The sequence below is a fragment of the Myripristis murdjan genome, chromosome 13 (genome assembly GCF_902150065.1).
Source record: "Myripristis murdjan chromosome 13, fMyrMur1.1, whole genome shotgun sequence".
NCBI classification, from domain to species: domain Eukaryota; kingdom Metazoa; phylum Chordata; class Actinopteri; order Holocentriformes; family Holocentridae; genus Myripristis; species Myripristis murdjan.
In genome coordinates, this window is record NC_043992.1 from 9,536,936 (window position 1) to 9,553,877 (window position 16,942).

At 40.9% G+C, this 16,942-nt stretch overlaps 1 protein-coding gene across 1 annotated transcript; it reads left to right on the forward strand.

The window, feature by feature from the left end:
* Window positions 1-1,255: 1,255 nt before the first annotated feature.
* Window positions 1,256-13,415, forward strand: LOC115369827 (dehydrogenase/reductase SDR family member 13-like). Its single transcript, XM_030066500.1, has 5 exons — window positions 1,256-1,462; window positions 2,920-3,038; window positions 3,145-3,268; window positions 11,094-11,420; window positions 12,721-13,415. The coding sequence occupies exons 1-5, from the start codon at window positions 1,336-1,338 to the stop codon at window positions 12,978-12,980; spliced, it is 957 nt and encodes a 318-aa protein (XP_029922360.1). The 5' UTR covers window positions 1,256-1,335; the 3' UTR covers window positions 12,981-13,415.
* The last annotated feature ends 3,527 nt before the right edge of the window (window positions 13,416-16,942 follow it).

Genomic DNA, 16,942 nt, shown 5'->3' on the forward strand with positions numbered 1-16,942 from the left:
TGCTCTGTAGGAGGAAAAGCCCAGCAGTCTCCGTAATGAGCCATGGACAATCCTGGCTCCCAGCTCCACCGGATCATCAATGAATGGTGATGCCATCTCCAAAAGAGTTAAATGGTGAGATAGCGCCGCTTTTATAGCCAGGGTTAAACTTAGCTCATAACCTGGTCGGCACCAGGTTATGAGTTAAGCATAAGTTACCATGGTGATCTAGCCAGGTTAAAAGAGAGCCACCTTCGTGATACAGGAAAGCCTGGCTTTAGACTCAACATACCTCGCTAACCCACTAAACCTGCTTCGTAGTACACCCCTCAGCTCCATCACCAGCAGAGTGAGTATTGTTGTCTTGGTTACTGTGATAGTACTGTTTGTATTGAATTTGTATTGTAATTTGATGTCAAATAAAAACTGGGTCAAAAACATATTCAGGCTCAAGGCCAAGACACAAGTCAGACTCAGGCCAGGACACTGCAGACACAGCTGTGTGGTTTCAGTTGTGCAATGTCACTCTAATTTGACTGATTACACTGTATCAAAAAAGGGTAGAGCTAAAAATGTATTTAAGTTAATATCTGCACAACTAATAAATGCCAGAGGATGATCTGTATTAATGGAGATGACAAAAGGGGGGGGTTACTGTGGAATTGTTACCTCAAAATGTTAACACCTGTTTTGTTTGTTTGTTTGTTTGTTTTTTGTTTTTGGATCAGACATTGTGTTGACAGTTTTGTTGCTAATTGATACATCTTCTGTTAAAATCGAGTATTAAGTTAAACTTTTATGTCGTCTTCGGTCCCATAATGCGATAGTTCACCCATTTTGAAAAATGTGATATTATGACACTTGCCCGGCCCAGCTGCTCTGTAGGACAGTCGTGGTGCTATCTTCCCCTCATTGTTACTGAGTGCTGGATACTGACTGGATGCTTCAAATGCTAACTGTTAGCCTCCTGCCATTCAGATTGACTTCCCCCCAGCTAACACTCTTAAAAATAGCCGCTTGTGGGGGAGTGAAATAATATCAGATTTTGCAAAATGGGTGAAGTGTCCCTTTAAACAACCCAATCTGCTGCTCCACCACTCTACCAAATTAAAAAAGTAAAAGCCAACCAGCCATTCAATAATCCTGAGAAATTTCATTAGTCACATATCCTCCAGGCCTTTAATCAGGAACTCCGTTCTGCTGGTCTGCCCAAGTAATCTGATATTGCAGGAATTGCTGGTCCAACCAGGAAGTGGGTGTGATTGTTTGAGTTTCCAACCGCACAAACTGCACAAACTGCTCCCCGTTTCCTCGCTGAAAGCCAGTCCTGTGCTAAGAGGAGCCGAGAGCAGAGCCATGTCTACCCTCCTCCTTGTCGTCGGCGTCGTGGTAGGGGTCGCTTACATTTACCGTCACATTGTGGTGAGAGGACAGCAATGCACCAGCAGAGCCAAGCTGCACGGCAAGACTGTGATTGTGACAGGTAAGTCACTTTGGCCTGGTTTGCAGTCAGATTACCAACCTGCCGTGCAGATTGTTTTCCCTGTACTTCCAGCTTTAGAACCGAGTAAATCATGTGAAATGAGTCCGTTGTGTTGACTGGATGATCTGTTTTGTAATGACATGCATGCGTAATCTGGCTGATATCCAATGTGCAATAAATAGACCAGTGTTGGCTGTTTATGTACGTCTAAACCTGCCTACAAAATGAAAAAAAAAAAAAATGAAGAATCTGGATCCAGGAGGACACTAAGCTGCTGAAAATGTCCCCAAGTGAGCAAAATCAGAGGGTTAGAGAAATGCAGCTGAGAGTTTATAATTTTCTTCTGGTCAGCAGGACCAACGTGGACTTTAGGTGCCAGGGTTAAGAGACTCATCGAGACCATGATGGAGCCGCTGAAAGGGTAACAGGTGTGAGGACATGAACTAATCAAAGACTAAGCAGTTAGTGAAAGTTAGGTCGAAGAGATGAGTTTGAAGTTTGAGTTTAAAGGCCCGAGCAGCGTCGGAGCGTCTGATGTCAGCAGGGATTGTTTTCAGAGGACGGGTCACGACGGGACGGGGCCAACCTCCTTTGACCTCTGGGGACAGACAGGAGTCCTGTGCTGAGACAGGATATGAGGTATAATGAGATCAGACAGGCCTGACGGGGCGAGGCGTCTACATGTTTGTATGTCATCGGTGAAAAGCTTTTGTGCAGAAGCAGCGGAACAAAGCCACCGCGGAGCCGTGCCAAACGAGACCAACGGTTCCCTGTGGACACGCCCTGCTCAGGACGACAGGCGCCTCACTGCTCAACAGTCAAGTTTGTCCACGTTAAAAATGACTCCGTTATATCTCTCATTGTGCAAATCCAGTATTGATATTGCATTTGCAAAACCTCATAAAAATATTAAAAATCATAATACAAAAATGGTCAATATTAATATGGAAAATTTTCATCCTGATGGAATAATAAGGGTATACATGTGTAGTATACATGTGAGCATCCATGTTAATTTATTTTTATTTATTTATTTGGAAAGTAAAGACTAAAGCACAATTATGGCTGTCTTACTTTTACAAGGGTTATTTTTGTATTTTATTCTTTATACGAGTTATTTTATAATTTAAAAAGAGTTAATAGTTTAAAAACAAACAAAAAAACTTGCATATTCATCGGGAAAAGTGTCATTTTTATTATTTTTATTATTATTATAGTATCTTTATTTATTTATTTATTTATCATCATCATAATAATCATTCCCAGAAGAGTGGAAGCTGTTCTAGCTGCAAAGGGAGACCAGCTCCAAATTAATGCCTGTGGATTTAGAATGGGAGGTCAGAAAAGGTCCTGTAGGTGTCATGTGGAGGTGTGCCAATACTTCCACTGAACATTCATCTAAAACATGCGATAGTGTTTGTGACATGTGTTTGTGTCTCCTTCTTGTTCACCTCCAGGCAGTAACACAGGCATCGGGAAGACCACAGCCATAGATCTGGCTAAGAGAGGAGCCAGGGTTATTCTGGCTTGCCGCAGCCAACAGAGAGGAGAAGCTGCTCTCGCTGAAGTCAAAAGGGTGACACACAACATTTTTTTTTTAACTATCAGCCACACTGAACATGGTGTTATTTAACAGTTTGAGCTCTTGTCAGTCAGCTGACATGTTGCTGAATGTGCCACAGGAGAGCGGGAGCAGCCAGGTGGTGTTCATGCAGCTGGATCTGGCCAGTCTGAAGTCTGTGCGTGACTTTGCTGAAACCTTCCTGAGGACTGAGCCCAGGCTGGACCTACTCATCAATAATGCAGGTTAGGAAGCTGAACAACAGCAGAGCCCTCACTCTGTTGACAGCGATATTGGGTTACTAATAAACAAACTTGAACTTGAACTTGCTGAGCAGGCAGGGCTGGTTGAGTCAGTGCATACCTTTTTTTTTTTTTTTTTTACACAGTATTACATCATGTCCAATGATGACTCTGCTGAATTCACTAAGACTAGAATGCAAACCATGCAGAATCAAAGAATACAACTGCATTTAATATGGATGTAACTCAAAGCCAGGTCTGAATGGTTCTTATTTCTAATTTCTCCTGTGTTTACCTTGCTATTTCATGCCAAAATGGCAGCTGCGAAAAGGATCTGTTGCAGTAGATCTTACCAGATATTTTCTAATTGCTAACTTCCAAAGCCCAGCGCCCCATCTGCAACACACTCTGATGCTTTTTCACTTTGAGTTGCAGCTGCAAGGTGCCACTGAGACACACCTAGCCATTTGTACATTTAAGCTGAACTGAACTGAACTTCCTTGTGTGCTTTAGGCGTGGCAGTGAGCAAAATACGTTCCTTTCCTGCTTCATCAGTATTTACTGAAGTAGTGCCGTCTAAAGGTGTTATCAACACACTGGAAAGTGGCAAATACAGCTTAACAAAATTACACTTGACAACATTTGCACTTTTGCAGTATTCATTTTTCTGTTCATTCATTTATCATTTATTGTTAAAATATTTGCACTAGAATATTTTACACTATTATTGCACATTTGCAACATAAATAAGCTATTTGCACTTCTGGTTAGATGCAAACTGCATGCCACTGTCTCTGTACTCTGCACAGTGATAATAAAGTTGAATCCAATTCAATGCGATCTAATATTCGCTGCAGTGTGAAGGCCTGATGCCTGTCTGTGAGATCGAGTGTTAGAGCTGCTGCTGCTTGGTCTTTCTCAAGATTTTTTCCATTTTTCCCTGGTACATGTGAGATTTTTCAATCAAGGGATTTCATCCTGTTTTGTTTGTTGTAAACATGCAGGCAGGCATGTCTTCTTCTTCTTTCTTTAAACACAGTATTTCATGATGAATAATGATGACTAAGCTGAATTCTGAAGACTAGATGAGGACCATGTAGAATCAAACAATACATTTGCTTTTAACATGAACGTAATTCCAAGCCAGGTCAGAATAGTTCTTATTTCTAATTTCAAGTTTCAAATCATATCCATATTTAACATAGTAGACCTTTGTCACTGCTGTCATTTTGACATGAAATAGCAGGTAAACTCAGGTGTTCCTGATAACATTAATGAAGGTTCTGTTTCATTTAAGTCTAACAGAGGCAGGGTCATGCTGGGTTATTGGAAAGTCTCTGCTACACTTAAATGGAACACAGTGTTATCTAAAGTTGTTAGTATCACCTGTGTTTACCCACTGTTTCATGTCAAAATGGCTGCTGTGACAAAGGTGTACGCTACAGGAAAGAAATGAAGCAGCTTCAGACTCTCTTTCTAGGAACCTTTGAGGAAAGAACCTGAGGAGGATCCAAGTATAAAGTATTTTTTGAACGCCACACCCACTTCTAATCAGCTGCCACCATGTCAACTGGAAGTCAAATGATTACCAGCTGGTGTATATAGATACACTGCTATTTCATGTCAACGGGGCTGCTGTGAGAAAGGTCTGTCAAATCAGGGTTGAGTCTACATGGTCCACTTTCTCATCCTAGTGAATGTCATTTTAAACCCATCAATTCATGTACTGCATGATATAATTTCTTTTTCCATATGACTGATATTTAGCAAGTATAGCTCCAATTATGTGACAAAATGAGACAAAAACATGATGCTAAAGCTGCAATGTGCAATTTTTCTAGTGCTGATAAGAGATTAAAAAATTGAGAGAATAATTAATTATGATCTGTAATTAATTGATCTAATCTCTTTTTTTTAATCTCACCTAAAAATTGCTGAGAAAAACCCTCAACTTGAAGTATTTTCATTTAAATTCATTACATTATTGTGGCAGATCAAAAGACTGATATATGACAAAAAGTGGCTTTATAAAGTCATTTGTTTTCAACAGACTTGAACAGATGTAGTCCTAGCCATTTACGTTCCACTGTATTTGAGACTAGTCCCAAGTGCTGCCTGCAACCTTCAGTTTCGACCACCAGGGGGTAAAATGCGTTGATGTGGTAGGCTAAACTTGAACTGCTTCGGTGGTAAGCAAACTCCTTCTTACAGAGAAGGCATATCATTCTACCTTAATTAATGGTGTCGTCGGGGCGTTTTTGATATGTAAATTTCCCATTCATTGGACCGACAACTTTCACATGCTCCTCCATTTTCATGCCTCCTCTCCTCCGCTACTCACCACCGCTCCTTACCTTTCCCCTCTCAACTACAATGGGAGCCTATCAGCTTACGCTATACAAGCGCAAACACAGTGAGCACGTTTACATGCACACCTTATTCCTGTATTAACCGGAATATTCGCAATATTCTGGTTGCGCACGTGTCATGTAAACACGCACCGAACCCGATTAAGGTCATATTCCAGTTGGAGAGAATTCCGAATAAGCTCCCTGGCATATGCCTGTTCCAACCGGAATATTGGGGCTTGTAACCACCTTAGTCGGAAAACTCCCCAAACCGGAATATTCAGTCACGACTGCTCATGCTCGACTCACAAGGAATTCTGTGGCGTCTTTGTTGCTATGGTTACCTGCAAGCGGGGAAAACGGCATGGCGAACAGCAGCAAGAGCCAGGAGACTGCAGTTCACCTTCAGCCAATGAAAGACTTAAATATCACGGAGTATATCGATGGGAGAAAACATAGAAATAGCGACAGAAGAAGAAGAAAAAGAAGAAGAAGACGAGGAAGAAGACTTCTTCGGCTGTTTTTCCGGCAGACCAGACGCCTATACGCGTGCTGCTGCCCCCCGCGTAGGGTGGCCATTTCCACAACACCAAAAAGGAGGACACTTTGCGACATTTATTAGGCCCTCGCCCTCCATCGGAGAGAGGGCCTATTGTTTTTGTACCGTTTCTTCTTTTTTTTTTTTTTTTTATTATTATATCGTGTCGTTAGGCCTTAATTTGACCCCCTAAACATGCTCAAAAACTCACCAAATTCGGCACGCACCTCCGGTCTGGCGAAAAATTCGATAAAATGGCAACTCAGACCCCCAAAGTGCAAAAATGGGCTCGCTAGCGCCACCTAGGCACAAAAAGGCACACGAAGGCGGCCGCTGCGGCCCACAGGAACGTGATAGAAAGACCAAACCAGCGCCGAAACGTAGGTCTCATCAAGGCCGAGATTTCACGCGCTCGCCCCCCCGACCTAAAATCAACAGGAAGTCCGCAATTTGCCTTTCAAAGTAAAAGTCGGGCCCCGAAATTGCGCGTTGAACAAAATTTATCTCCTCTGAGGCCGTAAATCGTGGCGGCTCAAAAAGCTAATAGATGAAAGAGGATACAATGCTGAACAAAAGTTGCTAAAGACTTCGTCATTACTCGTTTAGTTTTTAAATTACAAGCCCTCGAAGTCGGCAACGCCGACTTCGAGGGCGTCGTTTTTTCCATGGAGTTTGGCGTGAGTAGGCGCACACTTGGCGTTAATGAGGCCCCTGGCGTCTAAAGTAAACGTCGCACGGCTTCGAAAATTACGCCACACGAAAGAGGACGAAAATTCCTACAAAAATATGAAATTAATTTTTAAATTGGAAGAAGTTTGTGGCCGCTGTGAAGACATTTCGACCATTTTGGACCCTGGTGTCCTCTCCTCTGCACTCTGCCCGGTCATGTGACTCACTCTAGGTAACGGACAGTTCCGCAATACACACCCATTATAAACCGTCAGCGGGAGCAGAGAAAACAGTCAAACTAAAACTGCCATAATTCAAAAACGGTACAAGATAGCAAAATCATGTAAATACAAGATTTATAGAGCCAAGTCTTGTGCCTCGTTTAAACCTTGAATAAAGTCTGTAACTCAAACGATGTCCAAGCGGCGTTACCTCAAACGGGTGTGGGTTTGATCGATTTCTCCATTGGATTGAATGAGGATTTCTCTGTCTGCCTGCATTTTGGTGACACAGTTGCCACAGTACTCATGTATTAGCGCAGTACTCATGTCACTCACACACTAGGACATCCTGGGCCTTTCAAAATAAAAGCCCAAAACTCTTTCCAACTTAAAGCACCGAAAAATACCCTTACAAATGGGAAAAATGGATAAATTGTCTGCACTTCAATGACACAAACATCATCACGGATCGTGGCGGACCGGCACCGGTGCGAGGGCCGACCAACGCTGCTTGCAGCTTTAATTTTTTTTAGTCTTTGACCTGCATCATGTTGGCTTTTTTTAATTTAACATTATGTTAAATTATTATTTTAAAAACGTAAATTGCTTATCAAACAGACCTAACAATTCAGCTACCAATGAATGAGCAGTAGTAAGCATGTGATAACACAGATTGTAAAATAAGCCTCCATCCAATGAATGCACTTTTTGGATTGTAATTTAAAAGTCTATGACGAAAAAGAAAAATCTCCCGCTTTTCCCGATGTACAGTCCGGGCCTGTCTTGCACCATTGGACGATATGCAGCGTTGCGTTCAAGTGCAACTCCAAAAAGGAGGACAAATAAGCGTCCGGCACAGCCTTAAGCCGGACGCTTAAGGACAAGGCGTTTAAATTCCGGACTGTCCGGCCTAAATCCGGACGTATGGCCACCCTACCCCCGCGGCTGAGTGTCGCATTACGTCAGAGAGTGGAATATGCCGAAACACGGGGGCATGCCAAGTAACATGTAAACGGAATATTCCAGTTGTTGCGGCGCAGTTACCTTAGCCAGAATATTGAGCCGAACCGGAATATGGTGTGCATGTAAACGTACTCAATGACAGCCAATCAGTGTCCACTTCAGTGTGTGACTGACCATTGTTTTCCACCCCCAACAACTCAAGCACAAGAAGCCCAACACCTACAAACAGATTTTATAATAAAAAAGGAAACTTGCGTTCAGAAAAAGTAAAGTTAGAGATTAAAAATTAGATTAACTCGATTAAAAAACATAACACGCTAAACATGACTGTAATTAATTAATCTCAATTAATGCGATAATTTGACACCATTAAATTTTTCCTATTGAAACAGGGAGTTATTGTTATTCCCACCCTCCTCCCCCACAGCTTGGTCAAGTTCCAGCCCAAATTCATCTTGTGAGTTAGCTCTTATCTGTTCTTGTCTGTGCTTGCTGCTTTCCTCCACTGTGACTTCCTGCTCTGTGGCTACTATCTTCACCTTGATCGCCACAGTCTAGCCTCTATATTTCCTTCGACTCTGGGTTTTTCCAAATGGAGAGAATATTTAGGTTTCAGATTCAGGATGCAGGATATGTCGCATACATAATGAGGGCAAGAAATGAGAGCTAGGTGAAATATGGAGTTCTTACAGGCAGTGTTCAGTTGTGCTATGAAGAGACTTGTTTCCCAGGCTATCTCCTCAGTGCGGAGGAGATCAAGATTAACTGGGAATGTGAACAAATTGCACTTTCCTGTTGAAATGTGGGCATGGACAACTCCAGAGTCCACTGCATGTTACAGTGTTAATAGAGTTTGTAGGTTTTGACTCTCAGCAGTTTGATGTTTAACAGTGGTATGCAAAAATATGGGCATCCCTTAGAAAAATAACTGCATCAGTTTGTCACTTGCTGAGCTTTTGAAGCAGCAACTTCATTTTAACATATGTTATACCTTATGGAAATAGAAACATCTCAGTAGTGAAATCATTTTTTATTGGTCCAACAGAAACATTTTTTGTGCATTTAAACAAAAATAGGCATGTGCATAAATTTGGGCACCCCAAAGACATAATTCCATTAATATTTTGTAGAGCCTCCTTTTGCTGTAATAACAGCCTGTAGACACCTCCTATAGCCACAAACAAGTCCCTGAAGTCTGGCAGGTGGTATTTTGGGCCATTCCTCCATACAAAACAGCTCCAGTTCAGTCAGGTTTCTTGGCTTCCATGCGTAGACAGCCTGCTTTAAATCAATCCATACATTTTCAATGATGTTAAGGTCTGGGGACTGGGATGGCCATTCCAGAACATTGTATTTGTGCTTCTGCATGAATTCCTTGGTGGATTTTGAACAGTGCTAAGGATCATTGTCCTGCTGAAAAATCCAACTCCAGCATAGCTTCAACTTTGTGACCAGCTCTTGAACATTTTTGTCAAGAATCTGCTGATACTGAAACGAATTCATGTGGCCCTCAACTTTAACAAGGTTTCCAGTACCTGTGCTAGTCACGCAGCCCCATAACATGATGGACCCTCCACCAAATTTCACAGTAGGCAATAAGTTCTTTTCATGGGATTCAGTGTGTTTTTTTCACTATGCATACCTCCTATTGTTCTGGCTTGTCCAGATGTGCTTTTGCATACCTCATGCGACTCTTTTGTGACAAACACTTAGGAAAGGCGTTTTACTTTGCGTGTGCAAAGTACGCTTAATTGTGGAACGATGAACATCTACACCATCAGCAGCCAGATGTTCTTGTAGTTCTCTGGAGGTGGTCTGTGGCTTGTCTGTGACCATTCTAACCATCCTTCACCTGTGTCTTTCCTGTATTTTTTTTTCCGCCCACCACATCTTTCCTTCACAAGGACTGTTCCTGTGGCCTTCCATTTCTGCACTACATTTCTGACTGTGGAGACAGACAATCCAAACCTTCCAGATAATTTCTTGTGCCCTTCTCCTAATTCATAATAATGAATTATCTTAGTTTTCAGGTCAGTGGAGAGCTGTTTAGAGGCCCCCATGTTGCCACTTTCTCAGAAAGAACCTAGGACAAGCACAGCCAGCAATTACCTATGTAAACAGCTTTTTTCATGATTGGTTCCAACTGTCTTTGTAATTGAAGGTCTAATGAGCTAATCAAAACAATTTTGTGCTGCAACCTGTCAGCTATAAATCCCTACAGGTCTTGAAATGAATGCGATTAAAAGGGTGCCCAAACTTTTGTACATCACATTTTTTACATTTTATTTTATTATAATAAAACTATGTAATGCTACTTTAAGAATTTCAGTCTGGAAAACACTCAAATGTCTACATCTCTGTAGGAAAACAAATTTTGTTGCTGTGATCTTCTCTTATAAAGGTAGAGCAAATTATCATAAAATCTCAGAGGGGTGCCCAAACTTTTGCATACCACTGTAGGTTTGAAGACTGAGCTGTGAGGGTTCATTGGGGCTAGGGCTGCTTAAAGGACCACAACAGTGATTTTGCATTTGAAGCATAGTATCTACAAAATGTATAAACTTCACGTTTCTGCTAATCTTCTCCAAAAGCAAGGAGTCGTATTTTAGAACTTGATATCAGTTTTCCTCCCTTGTATCAGCTGTTGGTTTTCAATCATTTAGCTACAATATGATCATGAACTTTCAGAGAGATTAAACTTTCTTCACTTCAGTTTTCCATCACCGTAATAAAGTCCTCCACATTACTTTTCCTAAAAGCGGCAGTACTGTTGGGTTTTGATGACTTATTGAAATTGGGTGCAGTGAAACGGTCTCTCTGGCAGAAAATAGTTCCAGGAGATGTTTGCTTTACACACAACCAAAATTTGCAAATTGAAATTCGAGGGATTTTGATTGTCAATTGTAATCTTTAGTTTCTCTGCACTATTTTCAAAATGGTTTGTTGCGATGTAAAACGTAGGGAAATTGTATTAAGTGGGCCAAACATTAAAAATCACTGGCATGGTCCTTTAAAGACTCCAAAGACAATGTTTTTGGTGTCAACATGTCCAAAGACAGGGTTTAAACTGCTCCATGTTTTGGTCTCAGGGATTTACATGCAGGGAAAAACTAAGGATGGCCTGGGGTTGATGTTCGGCGTGAACCACATCGGTCACTTTCTGCTAACCAACCTGCTGCTGGACCGGCTGAAGGAGTGCGGCCCGAGCCGGGTGATCAATGTGGCATCAGTGGGCCATAATTTCGGGATCATCGACTTCAACTGCCTGAACACCCACAAAGCTTTGGGGCAGGGGGATTCGTTCTATGACGTCTTGAAGATCTACTGTAACAGCAAGCTGTGTAACGTCCTCTTCACGCATGAGCTGGCCAAGAGACTGCAGGGCACAAAGGTGACCTGCTACAGCCTCCATCCAGGTCAGTACAATACTGGATTTCACCACTGGACACTCGCAGTTTCAAAGAAAAAAAGGTGTTTAAATAAGGCATTGTGAATCGGTGGTTCCAGGCATGGGTCCTCGGGGAACAAGAGTGATCCTTAAAAGGGTTCCAGGGACTTCAAAGAAAACAAGGAGTTTAACATCACAAAGAAAAGGCATTTTGATGGTGTTTTATTCCCCTGATTTGACGTATTTCCAACAGGAAACAGGATGCAGGCAGGGTGTAATGCAGGGAGGGACTATTTGGGATGAAATCACAGTAAACAAAGGCGGTGAAATCCAGTGCATATGGTGTGGTTGGTGAAGCAACTCACAGTGAAATGCTTTCTGCATTAATTTGAGCTTTACATATACGAAGTTTATATTATTTAAATCAAGTAAATTCCAGTCATAGTGCCTCTGGAAACGAAATAAGGCTTTCAGTTTTATTAGTGGGAACTGAATATATACCATGTATACTATGAAGTAACCACTAAAAAATACATTATTTTCTTGGAAATCTTTTCTTTTCTTCTCTTTTCTTCTTAATTTTTATATGAAATTTGAGAGAGTAACATGTATTGTATACATGTTGGAAATTTGCTCTCTCTTATTGAGATTAACTTTAATTTCACCATTTTTTCTCTCAAAGGATGAATGTTTTCATCTTGGGTGTCCCTCCCCTGCCCCCATCTACAGTGAAGACAGTTTTAAAAGCTAATGCAATCATGTGTTAAGTCATATGTTTTTTTTTGTTTTTTTTTTTTTTACAAATTTAAAGTGATACAATTTCATGTCAGATCAGTGATGCTGGATTAACCTCAGACTTCTTGTGTTTAAATGCTTGTGAAAGGCTTTCTTAAGCTTTTCTGTCAGATTCTGGAATATGTCTGTTGAGTTCAATATTTGTCAGCAAATCACAAATATTCCTGGATTAGCTCCCAAAAATCTGGTCACTTTACAAATCCAGATTGTGGATTAGCAGCCCAGGTGAGCACGTAGCAACTAATGAGGATATTTCACCACCATGTGGACTCGTCCAGGTAACTTTACGACACACGGATTATCAGCCAAGTTCGAAGTTTTGGTTGTGTGGTTAATAAGCATGTCAGTCTGTCAGATAGGATTCCTTGGGTCAAAACCTAATTAAATTGAAGTCTGTGGTCAAATTAACCAGAACTTCTCAAAAAGTTTGTGAACCCATGTTGTGGTACAGCACAATAGAAACCATACTTCACTTGCACTGACAGCGAATGGTTCATGATGAATATTTATTTGTTTATTCTAATTTTTTGCAGGGGCCATTAACTCTGAGCTGGCCAGGAACACCAGCTCACTGTTCCAAGTCCTTCTGATCCCCATCACTGCCTTTTTCTTCAAAAACACCGTCCAGGGAGCCCAGACCACGCTGCACTGCGCTCTCCAGGAGGGACTCGAACCCCTCAGCGGACGCTACTTCTCCAACTGCACCGCGAGGAATCTTTACCCCAAAGCCAAAGACGACGTCGCGGCCAAGAAGCTGTGGGAGCTGAGCGAGAGATTGAGCGGGCTCGTGTGAAAAACCCCACATCTGCAGAGCTTGAACGTAGTAGAACAGACATGGAGCTGCGTGCCGCGGTCATTTGGCCGGTTCAGGATAAAATGCCGATCATGACAACTCCTGTGTAGGAAAAGTGTGCCACATTTCTTTGATAACAGAAGATTTTGTGCTGTGGCTGCTTGCTAAAAGTCGTAAGCAGACATTAATTGCTGCCATCATGGTTCCACCAGTACTGGAATATGGAAGTTCACCTGGAACAATGGCCACATTTATTTCCAAAGGACCACATTCACACGGCAGCCATCTTCCTCTGATGTCACGCTCAAATGTAGTCGAACTGCCGTGTTACAGGTTGTATTTTTTAGAAACTGCTTTCTGATTGATGAACAACTGAAAAGACACCGGACAGTGAAAATCCAGAGACACTGAGCCATATTTTAAGCTGAAACAACATATTTGCACTGCAAAAACTCAAAATCTTACCAAGATTATTTGTCTTATTTCAAGTCAAAATATCTCATTACACTTAAAATAAGACATGATCACCTCAGAAGTAACTTGTTTTTAGACAATTGTCTCTTGTTTCAAATGAAAATTCACTTGAAACAAGTGAAAATGTGCTTGTTTCGTTGGCAAAATTTGTTTCTTGTTTCTAGCTAATTTTCACTTATTTCAAGTGAATTTTCACTTTTTCCACTGGCAAATTTTGCCAATGAAACAAGCAAATTTTCACTTGTTTCAAGTGAATTTTCACTTGAAACAAGTGAAAATGGTCTAAAAACAAATTACTTCTGAGGTGATCATGTCTTATTTTAAGTGTAATGAGATATTTTGACTAGAAATAGGACATTTTTGACTTGAAATAAGACAAATAATCTTGGTAAGATTTTGCGTTTTTGCAGTGTGATCACCTGTTAGCTTATATCAGACAACAGCTAACGTTAGTATTCAACCATTTCCTAGCTAATGTTACCATTTGATAGTATTGCATGATGCCATAGGAAAGGTGTAAATTAATTATGAAATATCGACAAACACCTTGGAGTTGTTTCTTTTTAAATCCACCAGCTAAAGTGTGGAAGTGAAACCCAGTTGATGTGCTGAAGCTAGCAGTGTAATGTTAGCAGCGTAACGTTAGCCGTCCTGAACATTATGTGATGTTACGCTCGCTGGAACAGTTTAATCCCAAGGTTTAGCAAGTGGACTTTAAAAAAAAGTGTCCATAATGGGTCATATTTCATAATGATTTACGTCTTACCCATCATATCATGTAACCCTATCAAACGGTAACATTAGAATGAATGCTAACGTTACCGGTATCTAACAGGTAATCAAATATGTTGTTTTATCCTGAAATATGGCCTCGTATCCCTCTATCTATTGTTTTCTCAGTTGTTCATCAATCGGGTAGCAAGGAAACAGATTTTTTACGTTTATAAAAGATTTTAAGATGCAACGCAGCAGTGCGACATGATCAGAGAATTTGAGCTGTGACGTCGGAGCAAAATGGCCGCCATGCGAATGCGGTTGATGGCAACGATTCATATAAAAATGGCCGCCGCTCCGACCATCCTGCTGCGTTGATTTGAACAGGACAGTCTGTTCTACTCCAGTTCACGTTCTGTGTTCACATCTGATTCCTCACACTGATTATCAACAGCTGCTGGAGCTGGGTGCAACTGCTCCAACATAGTCTCATAAAATTTTGTGAAATGAGCACAAATTAATGAATGGCTAATCTTTAAAGGGATATTATTTCACTCACCCTCCCAGCTGTTCTGTAGGACAGCAGTGGTGCTCTCTTCCTCTCATTGTTACTGAGTGCTGGATACTGGCTGGATGCTCCAAATGCTAACTTTTAGCCTCCTGCCATTGACGTGGACTTCCCCCCAGCTAACACTCTTAAAAAATAACCGCTTTAATCCACTCACATTGTTAAATAAACAGTAGTTATTTTTATTTTGTAAGCATTTGGAGCATCCGGCCAGCGCTCAGTGACAATTAGAAGACTTGCACCTTTAAGGACTTCATGACAAATCCAATGTTATTGTCTGTGGTTTATATCAAAATGTTGAACATTATCTTCTTCCTCGTATCTGAGTTACATCACATCGACTAGTCTGACAGGGTGGCTTTAACTCAGCGTGAGCACTATAAGAGACTTTAACACTGCTCTACAACCTATGGCTCATGGCAGGAACTCACTGGGGAAATTTCTGCTTTTCTGGATATTATTATGTCTATTTTCTCCATACTGGCATTTGCTTGCGTGACTGTTTTTACCACTACATCACATTACTTCAAAACTTGATTTTTATTAAGAGCAAATGAATTCCAAGCAACGTATGGTAAAACCCAAATATGTTCTGACATACATAAACCAGTAAAATTCTTGATTCCACAGTTGGTTGTCTTGATTTCTTTGGAGATTAAGGGACTCTGTGTTGTTCAGAATGAGGGCTCACTGCTCGGAAATAAAAAGCTGTGACCCTCCCTCGGCCTGAAATAAATAAATAAATAAATTAATATATATATATATATATATATATATATATGTGTGTGTGTGTGTGTGTGTATATATATATATATATATATATATATATTTTTTTTTTTTTTTTTTTTTTTTTTTCTTGACCTTCCCTGAGTGAATGGAAAAGAAATGATTGACCTATTTGATGGACGGACAGTTATGTACTGCACACCGTGGATAATCCGTGGATCCTGTATTTCAGTCAAGATAAAAGAAAAAAAAAATCGATTCCCCTGCAGCAGAAATGCTAACTGTTTCCCTGTTAAGAGAGAGGCTGTGCACAATTATAAATCTCCACATAGGCAACTCCCACAGAAACATCAGGATTTTTAAATTTTAAATAATGTTCTGTTTTCTTCCACATGTCCCAAAGCACTCTCTCTCTCTCTCTCTCTCTCTCTCTCTCTCTCTCACTCTCTCTCTCACACACACACTCACTCACACACACACACGTTTACTTATGTCATTTTGGGGGACATTACATAGACTTATATTCATTTGAGACTTACATTGGTGTCCCCATTTTCTAAATGGGGACAAATGGGGTCCACACCTGGACAAGCCGTCCCCAATTGTGTCCCAGAAGGTAGTCCAAAACAGGACGGTAAAATCCTGGAGGCACTGCATTGAGTCTATGTGGTGCTGACTGGCTGCAAAACCATAGTGTTTTTTTTTTTTTTTTTATTATTCCATATTTCAGCCATCTCGGCCTAATAACAGTAATAATACTTTATTATACAGCACCTTTCATACAGGGGGTGTAGCTCAAAGTGCTTTACAATAAGCTGAAAGAAAACGAGTATAAAGCAGGCAATTTAAAACAAATGCAAATACTGAGGCGATAAAAACAAACAAACAACTGAAAAACAAAGAACAGAGGCAATAAAACAAATGTCACTATGATATATAAAAGATGGAGATAAAAAAATAAGATGACCCTAACCCTAACCCTAGAAACAGTAAGATTTGTAGAAACAAAGAAAGACATAAAACCTGAAAAAGGGGGACATTAAAACAATTAAATATGTAAAAGATCAGAATCTGAAATACTTTATTGATCCCTAAGGGGAAATTGGGTCAGTTGCAGCTGCTCAACTCTTAATGCAATCTGCATTATGTAAGTATGTGCATTATCAAAAGTATGTGTATTATGTGCATTAAGTCTCAATATGTGCATTAATCCTACAAAATATCACAACAAATAGATAGATAGATAGATAGATAGATAGATTATAAAACGACTTAAAATACGACTATCAGGCCGCAAGCTCGACTTGGATGTTTATTCTCTGCGCCGCACGTCTATCGCAGTCGTCACCAACAGAGCGCCACTGATTGGCTAGACCCCGCACACGACCACTGTCCGGATAGGCCAATCACAAAGATCGACAGGCTGGGCAGCCAAAGAGAAGCGACATCTCGGGTCATACCAAACAGTGTGGGCCGGAAG